Below are 20,183 nucleotides of genomic sequence, written 5' to 3'. Positions count from 1 at the left end.
GGTAGGAACCAAATTACTTGCCATCATCAAGATGAAAGCACTTGATTTATTTGTATTATGGTTTTGGTGGAGAGCGAATTTATTGGGATGAGAGATGAAAAATAAAAAAGATAACCTTTTCCTCCATACCAAGAAGTGTTGATAGCTAGATTTTGTGCAACGTGGTATGTGGGTAACCTTATGAGGTTTTGAGTTTGTGAGAATGGTCAGTGTCACAATGTCCTAGCCATAAGTTAAAAGGAACTCAGAGAAATAGCAGCTACCACATCACTGGTAAGTTCCCTGGAGGAATCATTCTATTTTCTGTACTTTCTGCTTTATTTAGAACTTTGGAAGAACTTTTTATAATTGCTGAGGTCCTCACTTGTATAAATTTTTGTGAGAATTTGCAAGACTGACTTAAAAATAAGTGATCATCAGGAGAAAAGGCTGTGGGGAAAAAAAAACAGTATCAGTTATTTCTTTTTGTGTGTTTTCAGAATTAGTCCATTTCTTCTAGGTCCTATTTTGTTAGCATACAATTGTTTATAGTGTTGTCTTACAAACCTTTTTATTTCTGTAAGTTCAGCAGGAATGACCCCACTTTCATTTTTTATTTTAGTTCATTTAAGTATAAAGCAGGTTACTGATTTGAGATCTTCCTTTTTTAATGTAGACATTTACTGCTATAAATTTCCCTCTGAGCACTGCTTTCGCTGCATTCTGTAAGTTTAGGTACATTGTGTTTTTGTTTTCATTTACTTCTAAGTAGTTTCTAATTTCCTTTGAGATTTCTTTGACCCATTGGTTGTTTGAAAGTATGTTTAGTTTCCACATATTTGTGAAATTTCCAGTTTCTCTTTTATTGTTGATTTCTAGCTTCATTCCATATGGGCAAAGGAGATTCTTTATGTGATTCAATCAATTTAAATTTATGTAGACTTGTTTTGTGGCCTAACATATGATCTCTCTTAGAGAACGTTCGATGTGCACTTGAGCAGAACATGTATTCTCCTATGTTGGGTGGAATGTTCATAAAAGTCTGGTGGATCTATTTGGGTTTTAAAGTTAAGTCTTCTATTTCCTTCTTGATCTTCTGTCTAGGTATTCTTCTTATTGAAAGGGAGGTATTGAAGACTTCAACTGTTACTGTAGAACCATATTTCTCTTTTTAGTTCTGTCAGTGTTCGCTTCATACATTTGGGGGCTCTGTTGTCTGTTATGTATATCTTCTTGATGAATTGACTCTTTTGTCAATATATCATGTCCTGTTTATCTCTTTTTTTAAAAGATTTATTTGTCTGAGAGAGAGAGAGAGGGTGACAGTGGAGTGGGGCAAGACAGAGGAAGGGGAGAGGGAGAGAAACAATCTCAAGCAGACTCCCCACTTAGTGCAGAGCCCACCACAGGGCTCTATCCCACAACCGAGATAATGACCTGAGCGGAAATCAAGAGTCAGACACTCAACTGACTGAGCCACCCAGGCCCCCCTTGTTTATCTTTATCTCTTTTAACAATTTTTGACTTAAAGTTTATTTAACCTGATACTAGTGTAGCCACCTCTGCTTTTTTTGGTTATTACTTGCATGAAATTTTTTTTCCATCCTTTCACTTCGAGTCTATTCATGCATGTCCTTTCATCCAAACTCAATCTCTTATAGACAGCTTGTAGTCTCTCATGTTCTTTATGCATTCTTTTAGTCTCTACCTTTTGATTGGGTAGTTTATTCCATTTACATGTAAAGTGATTACTGATAAGGAAGAACTTGTGCTACTTCACTATTTTCTGTATGCTTTGTAGCTTTTTTTTTTTGTCCCTTGTTTCCGTTATTACTGCCTTTTTGGATTGATTTTTGTTGTTATATACTGTTTTGATCCCCTTCTCATTTCCTTTTGTGTATACTTTTTTAGATATTTTATTGGTGGTTATCTTGGGGATTACAATTAACATCCTAAATTTGTAATAATCTAGTTTGACTTGATAATCAGTTTTCCTTCAATATTGGGATGTGGGGAAAATTTTCTTCCTTTTTGGCTTTTTACTGTAACATCTTAGCAAATTTTTCAAACCTGGATTCTCTCCTATTCCCACCTCAATTATATATTTTCAGAGATACATGAGTGCACTTTTATTTACAATAGGCTGTTTCTGTATAAAATGTAACTGTACAGTTTAGTGTGGAATAGAATTTTTCCAAGTAGGGTTTACTGTTCTGAGTGTCCTCCAAATCTCTCTTGTGTGTTCCAGCTTTCAGATGGAGTTCTTCTGTTGTATATCAATAGCATATGTTCTAAGGATTTAGTTGCCATAGACAAAATGGATAATATCTACCCCACGTGGAACCTCAGTAACTTAGCTTAAAGCTAACACTTCCTTAACCTTTTGTTGTATACACTGCCTATCCTGATTGATTTTCCCCAGCCTGCCTTTCCCCACACTCATTCCTTAATACAGTTAATGCCACTGTCTGAATTTGTAGCTACATTATTATTATTCTTTAAACAGAAGTAATAATCATTTAGTTATATTTGGATCTAGTTCAAAATTATACTTATTTTGTAGACTTTGATATTATAATAATCATTGTGTCACAGATTTAGCCCTGTCCTTATATTTCAGTTCATCCCTGATAGGACTTTTTTTTATCTGTACAGTGTGGGAAATTTTGTCCCACGAATTTCACAAAAGTGAGCTTATTTTTATTAAAAGCAAAATTCCACCATCTCTTCGCATTTGACATCCATCTGCTTTTGATAATCTTTCACATGTTTATATATAATTATCTAATTAATCATAGTCCATAAACAGATTTAAGTAAAGAAGTAGAAAGTGACACATGCAGTACAAAGCTTTTGATCTTTTTGCCAGGTGTTTTCCCACTGAAGGTATATTATAGTCTTCTGCACACCAGTGACTGTGGAGAAGCTTCAGTGTTTCTTTTCTTTAAATTTATTTATTTTTGAGAGAGAGAGAGAGTACGCATGCGCAAGCTGTTGGGGGGCAGGGATAAAGAGAGAGAGAAGCCTCAAGCAGACTCCCCACTGAGCAAGGAGCCTTTTGTGGGGCTTGATCCCAGGACCCTGAGATCATGACCTGAGCCGAAGTCGAGAGTTGGATGCTCAACCGACTGAGCCACCCAGGTGCCCTTCAGTGTTTTCTAGTTGAAAGGGGCTGTAGTGCTTTCTTTAGATGGGATTTGCTTGATTTGCTCTGTTATCATTTGGTCTGAGTCCTTATATTTTTATTGTTAAACCACCCTATTTAGGGGCACCTGGGTGGCTTAGTCGGTTGAGCGTCTACCTTCGCTCAGGTCATGATCCCAGGGTCCTGGGATCAAGCCCCACATCAGGCTCCCTGTTCAGCGGGCCATCTGCTGCTCCCTCTGCCCCTTCCCCTGCTTGTTTGCTCTCTCTCTCTCTAGCTTGCTCTCTCTCAAATAAATAAATAAAATCTTAAAAAAAAAAAAAAACCCACCCTATTTAGTGTTCATAAAGACTTCAGTTAGGCCAGCTTGGTAGACAGGAAGCAATGTTTTAAGATTGGGGTTACTCTTGTTTAAATAAGGTTGGGGAATCAGTAGGAATAGGGGAGGCACTCATTTGTTTAGCATCTGTAAGAATAAAGGAAGGATGCATTAAGCCAGAGGCAGTTGTATCCAAGTTGGGAGAAGGAGAAGGGATCTTAGTACAGGGATGGTATTGGGTTAAATTTTAGAAAGTCTGTGCCCCTTTTTAATTTAGTGTTTGTTGTCCTTTTAAAATTAAATTCTGTCAGTAAACTCTCTCCAGAGTATCTGAGCACAAACATGGTAAAGATGAAGTATTTAAGAAACCACTGGTTATTATGTTTATGCCTCATGGTTGGCCTATAATGTATTCCATATTCTATCTTGTATTATTTAACTTTAAAAGCATTTGAGAATTCGTTTTGTATTAAACATGAATTAAAATAAGTAGCACTAATACATCCTTGTTCGTTATACTATGTAATACTCTTTTGATCTAGTTAAATACCAACAATAAAAATTTAATTTAGAAGGAATCTTGGGCATATGAAATCTCTTGGTCCCAGTTAATTGAATCAACCATAAGCATGGGATAAAACAAAGATGGGATTGGTGCTATACCTATGATTTCTAAGCCAGGCACTGACTGTTGGACTAAATGTTTAAAAACATTCAGTTTTCCTATTATACAGTCTCCCCCAATCTTCATCCCATAGCTTAAATGTCTGAATTACTGAGATGACTATAGATGGCAGGATGTCTTAAACGCTGATTGGGAAGATTGCCCACCACTGCAACCCACCCCCCCACCCCCCACCGTCTTATGTGTATTAGGAGAGATAGGTGATCATATCAGATGAAGAAAATTACAAAATATTTAGATTGGAAAGCACTGTCTTACACTCTAGAATATCAGAGTAAATGAAACTAAATTTTATCATTTTATGGAGCAAATTAAGACATAATTATACTTCTCTGTTACAGCTCTCATTTATAAATTGTATACTTAATTTCTTTGACTATAGTTTCTGCCCAAGTTCATAGCTTAAAGGAATCCTCAAAACAAGTTTTAGGATTTTAAATGTTTGCCATTTTATCTCATGTTACATTTTGATTGAAAATGTACTCACTTGCCAAGGTTAGACCAATCCAGCAGTGGAAACAAGGGTGATAACTTTCATCTTTGGTGTATTTTTTAGTGAAGTGATTGGTTTTTTGTTTTGTCTTTCACAAGCCTAAGATTTAATTAATTATACTAAGGTCTGCAGAGATGGACAATAATTTAGCTAAAAAGATTTAGATTATAGGTACATGTTATACTCTCTTGCTTTCTACTTCCTATTCTTAGGATTTGCTTGGCTTCTCTTTATCCCCTCTGAATGAGGCCTACTAGGAAAGCTCTGAAATTTAAATGCTTAATTACCTCTCAACTTTTAAGGATGACTAAGGTTCTTTTTTGTTGTTTGTATTATCAGAAATATAAATATTACATCCTGAAAATTTAGCTCCCTATGTATGTTAGTATTGTCGTTAGCTGATTTATAAGACCTAATGTAGAATGTTTTGCCTAGGACCATCGTAAGACTTTCTTTTTTCTTTTTTTCCAGGCAAGTGAAAATTACATCCTGTCTAGTGATACCAGATCACAGCTCAAATTTCTCGAAAAGCTAGATCAATTGGAGAAGCAGAGAAAGGATTTAGAAGAAAGAGAAATGTTACTTAGGGTAGCCAAGGTAAGAGCCTACGTGATTTATGATTGAACATGACCTGGCAAGGTTAGAATTGGCTTTATTGTTAGCCAACTGTCTTGTTTTTGCTAGGCTTTTAGATTTCTCTGAAGGATTTCTTTAAATGAAATTACTAATAAAATCTCTCATAAGCAGAATGGTGTGGTACAGTGACTTTCAGTTAATTATTTTAATCAGATACAATCTTTTGTCTCCTCATTCTCAGTTCCTATGTGCCTAGGATCATACCTACCACCCCCAAGTAAAAACTGTTTGTTTAAAGATTAATTTATTTGAGGTGGGGGCGGTGAGGGAGCAGAGAGAGAGGGAGAGAGAATCTCAAGCAGACTCCCCGCAGAGTGCAGACCGCCAGGCGGGGCTTGATCCCAAGACCCTGAGATCATGATCTGAGCTGAAATCAAGAGTCTGGGCACTTAACTGACTGGGCACGCCCCAAGTAAAAATGTTTTTAAAAATATTCAACGTCTTTTTAGGGATATAATTTGATATGTGCCAAGTTAAATTAGAGAGAGAAAAGTTTGGAAATTTATGGGTAAAATTAGGATTAATTAGGATTATATGGAACAAAATATAGGATGGGCAGAAATGGGTTAGAGAATAAAAGAACAGGTAAGAAGATATTTATCTTATATATAAATATATTTTCTTTCTTCTTTACTGAAACATTTTCCTGGACTATAGTGTCAGAAGGGGTGAAAGCTAGTTGCACTGTGGTTTGCCTTTTGTTGCTTCACATTTCTCCATAGGCATAGGTCCTTTGCGCGTAGTCATAAATGTTGGGCACTAGACCGATTTTTTTGTTTTAAACACCTTAGTTTTAATTTGTAGTGTTATTGGGGCACCTGGTGGCTCAGTCGTTGAGCGTCTGCCTTCAGCTCAGGTCATGATCCCGGGGTCCTGGAATCGAGCCTCGGGTCGGGATCCCTGCTCGGCAGGAAGCCCTGCTTCTCCCTCTCGCGCTCCCCCTGCTGTGTTCCTGCTCTCGCTGTCTCTCTCTCTTTCAGGTAAATAAATAAAATCTTTAAAAAAAAAAAATTTGTAGTGTTATTGGCAGCCTCCCCTTTTAGAGTATTTTGTATACTAATCACTTTTTAAAAAAATTAATTTAATTTGAAGTACTTCATACTTACAGGAAAGTTGTCAGAACTATATAAAGAATCCTCATCTCCTTTTCTCAGATGCCCCCATTTTTAACATTTTCTCCATCTCTGCATTTACACACACACACACACCCTTATCATTATTATTATTATTCTCTTTCATCCCTTTGTTCTCCTTTGTTTCTTTCAATTCAGAGGTTTTTTTGTATATTTACAATATTTACAGTTGTGCAACTATCATCTCTAATTAGCCTTTCTCTGAAGCTTACTTTCAAAACAGGACATTCTGCTGTATAACCCTACCAAGTCAGGGTGTGAACAATATAACACTGCCATGTAATCCACAGACCCCATTCAGATTTCACCAACTGTCTCAGCCCAGTCTCTTTTTCCTTCTTGGTCTATTGTCCCATTCAACAATGTGTGTTTCATTCAACTGTCATCTCTTTTCAGATTCCTTTAGTCAGATTTTTTACTTTCTCTTTCATGTCTTTGACAGGTTTTAAGAGTACAGGCCTTACTATCTATAGGGTGACTGATAATTCCTGGGTTCATCTGATATTTCCTCATGACTTAGTTAATGAATTTGTGGCAGGAATAATACATTCTTCTCAGCTGATCCTATCAAAAGGCAACCTTGATCACCCAGCTGTGTGGGTGCCTTCCAATTCTCTCCATTTCAAATTTGCCATTTTCCCTTTTGTAATCAGTTAGTTTTTCATAGGAAGGTATTTCAAGATTATACCAATATTCCCTTCCTCACCAAACCTCCATGTATCAACTTTAGTGCCCATAGATGATATCTACCTAAGTCAGCCACCTCTATGATGAACACTACTCGTAAATATAAAATGGTAATTTTTTAATTCTCATCATCTTCTACATTTATTAGCATTGTATGTGGAAGAGCTTTCCTTTCTCTTTTATTCATTTATTCATGTATTCATTGATATCAAAATGGGCTTTGGATTTCTATTTGATTCAGTAGGTTATTAATCCATTACTATCATTATTTATTTTGATGCTCAAATTCCTCCTGAGTAGGAGACCCTTCCAACTGGTACATCTGTCTGTTACTCATGTTTCCATCATTCACTGAGCTTATCCTTTCTTTCTTTTTTATTTATTTATTTATTTATTTGAGAGAGTACAAGCTAGGGAGAGAGGGAGAGGGAGAAGCAGACTCCCTGCTGAGCAGGGAGCCCGATGTGGGGCTTGATCCCAGGACTCTGGGATCATGACCTGCACAGAAGGCAGATACTTAACTGACTGAGCCACCCAGGTGCCCTTATCCTTACTTTCTGGCACAATTTATTCCAATTTATTCCAGGCCCAGCTTGGACTTTTATAATGTCCCCTAACTGATCTCCTTTTCCTTCTACAATCCGTTTTTCATACTGTTGTCAGAATAATGTTTTCATAACAAATCATGCATGTCTCCGTTACTTGAAAGCCTTTAGTGACTTCCTCTTGCATTTAAAATCCAAACTGCTTACCAGATTTAAAAAAGTACCCGCCCACCACTCATATCCCTCCCTTCTTTACTCACTCTGCTCCAGACACACTGACCTTTGAGGGTGCCTAGTGTGCATCATAGACTGCTAATTAGGCGACTCAACCTGAAAGTTGAGGTCCCATGTCTTAACATCTGCTTTGGTCTTTACCATCTTAGAAAGTTGGTATTCTCATCTTTCCAATTGCTTAGGCTAGAATCCTAGGAAATCATCTTCGATTCTCCTCTTTACTTCATACCCTATATCCAGTCCATCAATAAATCTAGTTGGCTCTGCCTCCAAAATATATTTCAGCCTAATCTTATCTGCTATGACATTAGTCCAAGTTTCCCTTATCTTTTTCTAAAACCACAGTTGTTTTAGAGCAGTCTCCTGAGTTGTTCTGTAAGCCTGTGCCTCTGATCTCGGATCCCTACAGTGCTGCATTCACTGCAGAGCAACCAGAGTGATCTTTCTCAAGTGTCAGAGCAGTGGCATCTCACTCCTGTGTTCCAAGCCCTTTTGTGGCTTTTTTTTTATGACTAGAATTAAACCTCAACTCTGTATCTTGGCCTACATGGTCTCCAACCTTATCTCTTTCAACTTTTCTCATGGTCCAGCCACACGGGCCTTCCTTCTTTCCTCAGTTTTACCAAGCTTGTTCCCATTTTAAGGCTTTTGCAATGACTCTGCCTTTTTTTTTTTTTTTAAGATTTTATTTATTCATTTGAGACACAGAGATACAGAGAGAGAGAGAGCATGAGCAGTGGGAGAGGCCGAGGGAGAGGGAGAAGCAGACTCCTGGCTGAGCCAGGAGCCCGATGTGGGGCTCGATCCCAGGACCCTGGGATCATGACCTGAGCTGAAGGCAGACGCTTAACCATCTGAGCCATCCAGGCGCCCCAATGACTCTGCCTTTTGCTTGGAGTATTCTTCCCCCAGAATTTTGCGTGGCTGCCTCCTTGTCATTCAGAGCTCTACTCAAATGTCACTTTTCAGGTGTCTTCTCTCCTGTCCTTGCTAAAGAAGTACCCCCCACCACACACACTCCTTCTTCTTTCTATCACATTGTCCAATTTTCTTTATAGCACTTAGCAACTATCAGTAATTGTTTTTTAAAATTTTTCCCCATCATAAATGTTTTACATATCATAACTGTATTTAATTTTTATAAAATTTTTTTACTATTTTTCTCTTCTTAAAATATAAGTCACTTGAAAGCAGAGACTTTGTCTTACTATTTCATTTCTGTATCTCCAGACTCAGAATAGAGGCACACAGAGTAGAATTTATCTATGAATAATCAATAAATATTGGTTAAGTGATAAAGACTTGATATTCAAATGTGCCCATTACATACTGGGGCAAAAATCATACACTCACAATGTATATGTATATACATACATACACACACATTTTTAAGATAAATACGTTTATATACATGCTTATTGTCTCATATCATAGGTGGAATAATAAAGGAGTTTATCTTAGTTTGGGTTAAGTTGTTTTAGTAGACAGAGGACAAAAAGAAGAAAAAAGTTACTAGCTTTTGGTAGCCTTATTTAAATTTAATTTAAACACTTCATGTGTTTAAAATTAAAAGACACTCTTGGGGCGCCTGGGTGGCTCAGTCAGTTAAGCAGCTTCCTTCGGCTCAGGTCATGATCCCAGGGTTCTGAGATCAAGCCCTGTGCAGTGGGGAGTCTGCTTGTCCCTCTCCCTCTCCGCCCCCCCCGCCCCCACTTGTGCTTTCTCTCTCTCTCAAATAAATAAATAAAATCTTAAAAAAAAATTACAAGGCACTCTTAAATCTAAACGGTTTCTTTCTTGTACTTCCCTTTAACAAAAGTACTGATACATCAGTAAAATGTATCAAGTAAACTTAGTAAATAAGAAAATACTTTTAGCTTTTATTTTGCTAGCTATACTTAGCTGATGTTGCATTTTATAGAACAAATATTCAGATTTATAAGGACTTAGATAACTTTGTTAGAATGAAAAAAAAAGAATACTCCTGAGCATATTTTTCAGTGGACAGGTGTTCATAGTGTCAGAAATGAAGTTCTTTACCGCTTTCATCATAGCATTACATATAGAAGATAGCTCTCTCCTTAATAGCAGTCCTGTTAGATTGTTCAATTTTGAATGTTGAACTGAATCAGTATGGAAAACAGTATTGAATAACATTTATTGGACATTTACTTGTGCATAGCATTCAATTAAATGCTATGGAGGACCCAAAGATGACAAGATACTCTAATGAAAACACTGGGATGTATTTCCTACTTAGTTTTTGAGAATTGTACTTCTAAAGAGATTGATTTGGTTCAGACTCCTAATTTTATTTTAATTTATTTATTTTTAAGTTTTTATTTTAATTCCAGTTAACATACAGTGTTATAGTAGTTTCAGGTATACAATATAGTGATTCAACAATTTCATACATCACCCTATGAGGTTCTTGATTTTAACAGTCCTTGAAATAACATGTTTTCCCAAAATGGCTTTATCTGAAGATTAGCCAATGTTGATTGCTTTCCTTCTTTGAGCCAGCAATTATCCTTCTTTTCTTTTCCTTCATCTGTACCATCCGTTTTTTAGTTTTTAGTGTTCTAACAAGAACAACGTCATGCCTCAACTGGACCTGACTGACATTGTTAGCATCATTTTCAGTATAAGCTTCCTCGGGGCTAGAACTGCAGCAGCCAGCCCAGATGATGAGAGGGAGGGGGCGTAAAGGAGGGAGTGCAGCAGACTGGATTGAGGCATTTTCCCCTGGAGCTAAGGTTTTCAATCACAAGAGAAAATTGTCATTTATTAAATATTTAATGGCAACTATGGTGTTTAGATGCTAGTAATTTCTATTAAAATTTTCTTTTCTTTTGATAGAGTCGTTCCAATAAAGAAGATCCAGAACAGCTGAGATTAAAGCAGAAAGCCAAAGAGGTAGGACTTTCAAGTTACCATGCTTGTCTTTGTGTTGGAGGGAAGGTTGGCAGCTCTCTCCTGGCAATTAGGTCAGGGTTTATTTTGCTGCTGCATACCATTTGCAGGAGCCTTGGGGAAGGACAGGAACTGCTGAAGGCAAGGGCAGTACTTCAAATGAGGTCAATGAGTTATGTGCTCTCTTTTTAAAATTTATTTTCAAGGCTTAGGCCTGTCTAGAAATGGCTCTTTGTAAACTACAGCAGTGTACTTGGAGGAATATAACGTGGGATTAAAAAAAAAAAAAAAGAAAAAGAAACTTCTGAGATTTAGCATCTGGGACTGTACAATAGGCTACATTTTTCCAGGGTAATTGTTCGTTTTGTAAATCTGATACTGCTTATAATTCTTTGGCTGGGAGGTGGTACTGGGATTTAGTTTTAAATGGAAAACGCCTCTGGCTTTTAATTTTCTGGGCCCAGCAGTTTTCTGTTCTGGAATGGAGCCCTTGTTTCACACAGTTCATGTTTAGCTGCAGGGGTTTTAGTTTATAGCTTAGACTGGTTAAGCTTTTACTCCCAGAGGCCTCTGCATAGCAACTGTAGAAATCAACAAATAAGTTCATTTATGTCTGCAGCCTCCTCTCAGTAGCTGACTTTTTACATTTCCCAATATCCATTTCCTGACTTTTCTAGCCCCAGAGAAAAAAGCTCCACTAATTGGAGCTTATTTTAATTGAGCCTTAATATTGGATCTCACTGGAGTTGCCCCCAGAGCTGCTGAGAACAGAAGGAAATGAAAGTACCTAAGGTTGAAGATGTGGTGTGTGTTTGGGTGTGTGTGTGAAATTTTTCACTTGACCTACAGATCCTTTTCCCTGCTGAATAAATCATCAAGCCTGTTCACATTTCTGATTAAGGATCTGACAGCAGATGATAATAAAGACAATTGAGGTGTGAGACGTGTGATATGGAGCTGAAGAAATTGGTTTCTATAGTTACTTGACTGATTTCATGCAATTTTTAAGGATCTTTGTGCTAAATAAGAGTGATTTCCTGAGCAACCTTTTTCCTTAACTGTGCCTCTTGAACTATGAAATTTGTTGTTGCTTAACATTGCAGCACTCAGCTCCTAGGTGCCAGCAGCAGCAGGTTATTTATGAATGTTTTAAAGGCCCTTATTGTTTGGATTAATGTAGGAACTGAGGCAAAACAAATGGAAATCTAGTAAGATTCTTACAATCAGTGTGGTGTGTTTTCACTAAAATAGAGAAGGAAAATGCATGAACTCTGCATGGAGAGGTTTCTGGATTGAGATGAGGAGAACTGGAAAGGGAGAATATTAGAAAGGATCGAAGCCAGAAACATTTCATTTCAACAACAGAACACTTCTCATACTCATTTCTTTTTCAGTGGAAAATGTATCTAAAGATATTATCCAAAAAATTAGCATGAGAACCTTACCAATTACCCTCTTTAAGCAAGCCTGGCTTCATAGGTTATTTGGGAATGGGCAACCTATTGTTGCTCTGAATCACGGGCATTCCTCTTTGTTTTAATTAAGAACTGATTAGATGCTTATCTTATAATTCCATCCACTTTTGGGAAAATATCAGAAAGCTTGCTCTTTTATCTTTAAAAATTTTATCCCATCTATTCCGCTTTCATAAACCTTCATAAACATCTGGATCGATTAATTTTTCCTTCAGGTTTGTATAGGATTGTTTTGTTTGGTTGGTTTTTCTTTTAATATTGTGCTTAATTATTCTCTAAGGGATGAATAGATGGACAGTATTTTTCAAAGAAAACTGTAAAAGTAAATATGAAAAAAAATACCTTTTATTGAGAGCAGGTGGTAGCAAACTTGGTTTTCCCCCTCTTTTTGCACCTCCATTTCTTTTTCCTAGCAAGATTTAAAGGACTGTATAATTTCTTTCTAAAATATTTTAAAAGTTTTCTAGTTGCTTACTATCCTAAATCTTTCTGTTAAAAAAAAAAAAAAAATACGCTGGCCTCATTCCAAGAACAGAGCCACTGTGTATTAGTTGCAAATGTTTGATGAAAATACAATATTGTCATTTGTATCATTCCTCTGTCCCCTAGAGCTTTTAATAACTTTAATATTCTAAGGGGCTCCAATTTAGAATCAAACACACAGGGATGCGATATTTTGTCTGGTTGCAAAAGTCACTTGACCTTATCTTAATATAGAGTTGAACTGTTCTCTTGTATGGTAATTTGTAAGGTTATCATTTGGGATATGCTAATTGTTATCACACTGGTATAAACTATAAAGCTTTTGTTTGTGATTTTTTGGTATTTGGCTCTCTGGGAAGTTTTCTTTGCTCATTTGTGAAAATTAGCACGGATTCCTTTCAGTTGCTTGATTTGAAATTGGTTTGCTTTCTTTTTCCAGGTGACTACCTACCTACCAAGCTGGTCATAGGAAATATATTAAAGACAGTACCTTATAAGTGCAGAACTCTGAGGAACTGTTTAGAGAAGTCGTAGGCTTTATTGATCCTGGGATATGTTTTAACAATGATGTTTGTCATATAAATATTAAATCATAACTTGAATCCCCTTCATAATCTTATAATCTGTGGTGGTTTCAACTGTTAAGGACTAGAGTTTTGATCTTGATCATTTCTCCTGTGCGTTTTCTTCTCTAATACTATTTTATTTATTTATTTATTTTTTAATTTTTATAAGCTTTTTTTTTTTTAAGATTTTATTTATTTATTTGAGAGAGAGAGAGAATGAGAGACAGAGAGCATGAGAGGGAGGAGGGTCAGAGGGAGAAGCAGACTCCCTGCCAAGCAGGGAGCCCGATGCGGGACTCGATCCCGGGACTCCAGGATCATGACCTGAGCCGAAGGCAGTCGCTTAACCAACTGAGCCACCCAGGCGCCCTCTAATACTATTTTAGAGTCTGTTCATTTCTTCTTTGCATTCTGGGTATAATGACAAACTGTGTTAAATCAAGTAGGTTTTTATAAAGGTGTTTAATAATTTCTTTTCATCCTTCCTATAGACTTCTTACAATTTTGTCATTCTTATTTGGCACTTAGAAAAATAGGCTGCCTGTGGGATTTGCCTCCAGTCCAGTCTCAGTCCATTGAAGTGGCACCTGCTACATACTGTTCTTATTGACCTGACAGGTTATCTGTCTGTTTGAAAACCTTATTGTTGTTTGGCTAAAATGTCTATGGGTATCTCTGTAATTCAGACATTTTAGTTTCAACTTTGGGGATGTTTCCTCCCCCTCCTTTTTCTGTTTTTGCCTGAAAAAAAAAACCCCACAACAATATTATAAGCGTTCTCTCTCTCTCTCTCTGTTGTTAACTTTATATTTTAAATATTGATGCTTTTAAATTCCGATTTTAAAAATTTTCCTAGATACTTTTCCTAAAATGTTAAGTACTGACATACTTCCATTTTTACCATCTATTTGTAAAAGGTTTTAAATAGATTACTAATTGCCAGATTCTAACTTCAAACAAGTAGGCACATCTATGTTTAATGCAGCTGTAGACTTGTCGAAATATGTACCGTGTGTCCTAGATTACCGTCTAGCCTTCGACGTTTTCCTTTCTTACCACATCATTCAGAATTCTGAGGAGCAAGCCACCTGACCTTGTAGTTCATATATCCTGATTCCTTAAACATTTGTTATATATACTGTGACCCTTATTTCCTTTTGAATATCTTCTTTCTCCTTTGGGAAGTGTGAATTCAGCACATCTGTGCAGAGTGAGACAAAGAATTCATTTACTTCCTTTTAACAGTTCCTAGCATTCCCACTTACATTTGTTATCAGACAACAGAAGAAAGAAAAAGAAATGCAAGACCTGAACCTGCTGGCATATTAGCTCCACAGTGCAACCTGTAGAAACTGGGCAAAAGAATAAGTATTAAATGATTAAAATGCATGACAAATTAGAAAACTTGTACCCTCAAGTATTTAGGATTTTTGTTTATAGAAAACATAGGACAGGGCGCCTGGGTGGCTCAGACGGTTAAGCGTCTGCCTTCGGCGCAGGTCATGATCCCAGGGTCCTGGGATCGAGTCCTGCATCGGGCTCCCTGCTCCTTGGGAGCCTGCTTCTCCCTCTGCTTCTCTCTCTCTCTCTCTCTCTCTCATGAATAAATAAATAAAATCTTTAAAAAAAAAAAAAAAAGAAGAAAACATAGGACATAAAAAGTAGTACTATTATCCACATACAAAGCATTATTGTATAAGAAATAAAATACTGTATCATAAGGCTTGTTAATGATCAGAAAATGTTATTTCATTATGAGAAAGACAGAAGTTTTTTTTAAATGCAATTTTTATAGATACGGAGTCAGTGGAATGTGATAATTAAGGCTATTAAATTAATAGCAATTTGTATCTAAAGTTTTATGCTTGTTCTGCATGAGCCAAAACTCATGGAACACTGGACAGGACTAAGTGAAACTTGTCATTAAAAATATATTCTAGCAGTCCAATTAATTTAGTATGGAGAAGGCATTCTTAAAATGACAAGTTGTGGAAAGCTTGTGTACATAGAGAAACAGATGCGAATATTTCAAAGCATTGACAGTCCAGGACCATGGTTCTCAAACTCTGGTGTACGTGAGAATTATCTGGAGAGTTTGTTAAAACCCAGATTGCTGGCTCCATACCTAGAGTTTATGGTACAGTAGGTCTGGGTGAGGCCCGAGAGTTTGCATTTCTAACAGATTTCCAGGTGATTTGCTATTGCTGCTGCTCTGGAGGTCATAGTTAGAACCATTGGTCTAGGAGGGGAAGGAAGAAAGAGGACTTTTAAAATCCATCGCTTTTATTTATCTATTAGAGAAAGAGCACAAGCAGGGAGGAAGGGAGAGGGAGAAGCAGACTCCCCTGCTGAGCAGGGAGCTGGACTCGGGACTCGATCCCAGGACCCTGAGATCATGACCCCTGAGCCGAAGGCAGATACTCAACCGACTGAGCCACCCAGGCATCCCTATACTCGTTTTTTTGATGGATACTTTTCACAAGAAACACTTATTGGTTGTATCTCTTGATTGGTATGCCTTACATAGGAAAGATAATATTTGTTTAAAGCTTCAACAGAAGGCTGTATGCATTAATTTTGAAGTGTGGGATTTGTATGGCTTGAGAGACATTCTACCCTTTTGGTAGAAGAGGTACATATTATAAATGAAATAGCATTGAACTAGAAGTCAGGAGTCTTCAATTCTAGATTCAGCCTGCCACTGTCTGCATCTCACTTTGGGGAAGTTACTCTTTTGAACTTACTCCCATTTCCTTCTATAGTCAGTCCTTGAACAACTCATGAGTTAGGGTAACATCCCCCTGCGCAGTCAAAAATCCACATATAACTTTTTTTTTTTTTAAGACTTTATTTATTTGAGAGAGCATGCACATGAGCGGGAGGAGGGGCAGAGGGACAAGCAGAGTCCACTCTGAGCAGGAGCCCGACGTGGGGCTCAATCCCAGAATCCTGAAATCATGATGTGAGCAAAGTCAGACGCTTCACCGACTGAGCCACGCAGGCGTCCCACATATAACTTTTAACTCTCCCCAAATGTATCTACTAACAATCCTCTGTTGATGGGAAACCTTACTGGTAACATAAATAGTTGATTAAAACATAGTTGTATATTCTCTATATTATATACTATATTTTTACACTAATGTAAGCTAGAGAAAAGAAAATCATAAGAAAAAATACACTTACAGTACTACAGTATATCAAAAAAAGTCACTTATAAGTGGACCCACACAGTTCAAATCCATGTTGTTCAAGAATCAACTGTATTTAAAATGAATGTAACAGTACATGCTCTACTTATGTTACATAGCTATCATAATTTAGGGGAAGGCCAGGTATAAAAGGAAAAAATAGTAGCTTAAGAACATTAGCTATAGAAACATTTAAGATAGATGCCATCAAGCTCTTAAATAAGTAAGCTTGAGATTGACCCATGGATATGTTAGGGGTGTGTGTGTGTGTTTTCTTTCAAGAAGACTGGAAAGAAGGTTGAAAAAAATGTAAGGGGAAGATGGAGAGGGAAGGAAGTTCTGTAATCTAATACAGATTGCATTTGTATTCAACAATACATAAATCAAGTATTATGTTTAAGTCTAAAGAAGAAAGTGTCTAATTGAGATTGTGTGGAATGTGCTATTTTCCTGAAAGGTAGGAATGGATTAAAAGGGCTGACTAGCAAGGCAGTTGGACTCTACATTCCAGATTCCAAGTATTTCAGGTGTTCTGGACAGTGTCTTGACATCATAAGAACTAGTGTTAGTGGTTAGGAGAAAAAAGAAATAATCAGACCATGTATTGTTAGGTTTGGTGGAATGCCTGCCTAATAATTTTCTTTGAGGGGTTGAAAGGGATCCTGTGTTTTTATTGTGATGCCCCTGAATTTTAGGGGAGGTGGGGGTAGTTATTTTTTTGTAACTTGCTTCATTGGTTCCTTTAGTCTAGGATTCACCCGTTAATACTGTTTAGTATGTTATTGTTTGCTTCTTTTGTAGTATAATATTTTAGGATTTAACCTTATTTTCCCCAGTAAGTTGCAGTAATTTAGAAGTGATTATTAGCATTGTTGAGAATTTTAGAGTTTGGTCAGTTAATCTTTACAAAGCATATCTAAAATTCTATTTAATTTTTTGCTATTTAAAAACATCTATTGTGGGCGCCTGGGTGGCTCAGTTGGTTAAGCAACTGCCTTCGGCTCAGGTCATGATCCCAGAGTCCTGGAATCGAGTCCCGCATCGGGCTCCCTGCTCAGCGGGGAGTCTGCTTCTCCCTCTGCCCCTCCCCCCTCTCATGCTCTCTCTATCTCATTCTCTCTCAAATAAATAAATAAAATCTTTAAAAAAAAATCTATTGTTTGGTGATAGGGTTTTATTGTTATTTCTATGTACACTTAACATTAATTGTGAAATCTAAACAGGACATTATTCTTAATTCTTTGCTGAACTCAAAACCAGGTAGTGTGCTTTAGTTCTCTTATTTTTTTAGATTCTTTCAAATATTCCTATTTGGCGGCATTAACTATTTTCATTGCTACTAATGTAGGTGTTGTTGGATAGCACACATAAGCTTTGGGGGAGACATTAACTTACCTCTCAACTCCCCCCTTTGCATTAAACCTTAGTATCACTTTCCAAAAATTCATAGCAAAATCGGACTGAAGATGACGGCACTTCATATTTTTGGATCATTTGTTAAAAAGGACAGCTCTGCTGTTGTCTTTTGTACTTTCAGCTCCTGCATTTTTTTTTTTAATTCCTTGGCTTCCTGAAGCACAAAAAAGAAACACATTTTTGAATTTCCCATAGTGTCAGTGTCACAATTATCTACATAATTTAGCCCTTCCTATTAGTATGTCTCACTGTATTTGTGGAGGGACTTGGCTATATAATACTTGATTTATTCATTCTTCATTCAGCTCCTCTAATTCTGCCTAAGGTTTTGGATTCTATTTTCATTAATTTTTATTTTTCCTTATCTTTTGTCCTTCACAATTATAGTACTTAGGATCAAGAAGTACCTCTATTGAACTTTACTCTGAGAGCTTGTGTGATCTTTAAGGTAATCTGTTAATGTGTTTTGGACTTGATTAAAGTGAATATTACCATAGTTATACTTAAAAATGAACAGAGACAAGTACTAAACATCAGGAATAAAATAACCTTCAACTACTATTGCTCTGTTGCTCTCTAGGGCACTGACTTGAATTTTAGGGAACCTCTATTTGATATCAGAGAGACCGTGATAAGGGAAATGAAGGCTTCTGCCTGTTTCATTAGCCACAAGGAAGGAGTGAGGATACTCTAAAAGAGAACCTACCAAGCCTGTTAGATCTTTTTGGACCAAAGTGTGTGTTGCTGATGTAAGTGAGCAAGCAGGCTTAAGTTTTATGAAACAAAGCCTAGTAGGAATATAACTTAACAGAAACCTGTTGTCAGAATTCTGGTTAAACCAGCTTTTAAAGTTCCAGTTGATGGAGTAAAAACACTCCACACTGTCTCTCCCACTGAATACAGTATAAAATCTGAACAGAATGCACAGAGAAGCTATTTGAAGGTTTTGAAAAGTAAGTAGTAGATAAATTGGGGAAGAAGATGAGAATCCAAAATACCACTAAACCAGTGGTGTGGTTGCCATCCCTCTTTCACCTCCCCACTCCTATTCTTGCTGCTTACTGTAGACATGGATACAGTCACAGAAATGTATGGCAAAGCAGAGTAACTAAAGCCCCAGCTTTCTGGCCAGGGGACAAAAAGAGGAGCCTAGGGAATAAAAAATTACTGGGAACATTGTGGAATAGGGAGAGCTCAGGAAAGCAATCCTATTATTACTATTTTAAACTTCTAGGCCCACTCTTGAGCTACACATTTGTCATATGTGAATGATTCTGATGAGCATACATAAACTATAAGAATGGAACTAGCAGAGCACTGCTAGGTCCCAGACTGACAACTGAGTAGTACATATTTGGGACAGATCCAAAGAGCACAACAAAGGCTTTGAAAACTGAACTAATGTTGGAGCTTAAGCCCACAGAATACACGTCGGAATTTGTGGCCTAAATCTAGCTGGTCTGTTTTGCATGCTAAAACAAAAATATCATACTCCAAAGGATTTAAAGAAGACCCAGAGTCTTATAATACTTAAAATATTCAGGATACCGTTTAAAATTATTTGGCTTGAAGACCCAGGAATAAAGTTCTAAAATGGAAATTTTAGAACTGAAGATGACAGTAATCAAAATAAAACACTTGTTAGATGGGCTAGATAGCAGAAAAGAGAGGAAAGAGGAAAGAGTCAGTGAACTTGAAGATGGTCAAATAGAATTTATCTAATCTAAACAACAGAGGGGAAAATGGATCAAAAACAGAGCCTCAGAGACCTGTGGGACAATGACCAAAGGTCTGGCATTAATGTTACTGAAGTCTCAGAAGAGAAAGAGTAAGATGCTAAAAATATGTTTGAAAAAATAATGGCTAACAACCCCCCAAATTTAGAGAAAGACAAACCTAAAGATTCTAGAGGCTCAGTAAACTCCCCAAACAGGATAATCACAGAGAAACTCAGGTTTGGTCACATCTAGTCTTAGAAAACTAAAGACATAGAAAAAATTCTTGAATAGCTAGAGAAATGTACACTTTTCCAATAAGGGACCAGCAATTCAAATGATTGTAGATTTCTTATCAGAAACCATGGAGACCAAAAAGAAAGTAGCAACATATTTTTAAAGTGCAGTAAGTAAAGAACTGTCAATCAACCCAGAATGTTATATCCTGTGAAAATACCCTGTAGGAATGAAAGTGAAATAAAGACATTGTCAGATGAAGGAACAAGAATAGAATCTGTTGCCAGCAGACCTGCTCTGAAAGAATTGTTTAAGGAAGTTGAAGTTCTTC

The 20,183-nt window shown here is 36.9% G+C and overlaps 1 protein-coding gene across 2 annotated transcripts in view; it reads left to right on the top strand.

Annotated features, from left to right (window-relative positions):
* The window catches only part of TAF4B (TATA-box binding protein associated factor 4b), a 128,684-nt gene that overhangs the window by 70,932 nt on the left and 37,569 nt on the right, over nt 1-20,183 (top strand). For both annotated transcript variants that reach the window (XM_081801467.1, XM_081801468.1), the window contains exons 12-13: nt 5,093-5,218; nt 10,716-10,772. In XM_081801467.1, coding sequence (XP_081657593.1) covers nt 5,093-5,218; nt 10,716-10,772 — 183 coding nt within the window. The remainder of the gene's footprint in view (nt 1-5,092; nt 5,219-10,715; nt 10,773-20,183) is intronic.

The sequence above is a fragment of the Leptonychotes weddellii genome, chromosome 13 (assembly GCF_054177405.1).
Source record: "Leptonychotes weddellii isolate Sample4059 chromosome 13, ASM5417740v2, whole genome shotgun sequence".
In the NCBI taxonomy this organism is placed as follows: domain Eukaryota; kingdom Metazoa; phylum Chordata; class Mammalia; order Carnivora; family Phocidae; genus Leptonychotes; species Leptonychotes weddellii.
Note: the sequence above shows the minus strand (reverse complement) of the source record. Positions and strands in the feature narration are given on the sequence as shown.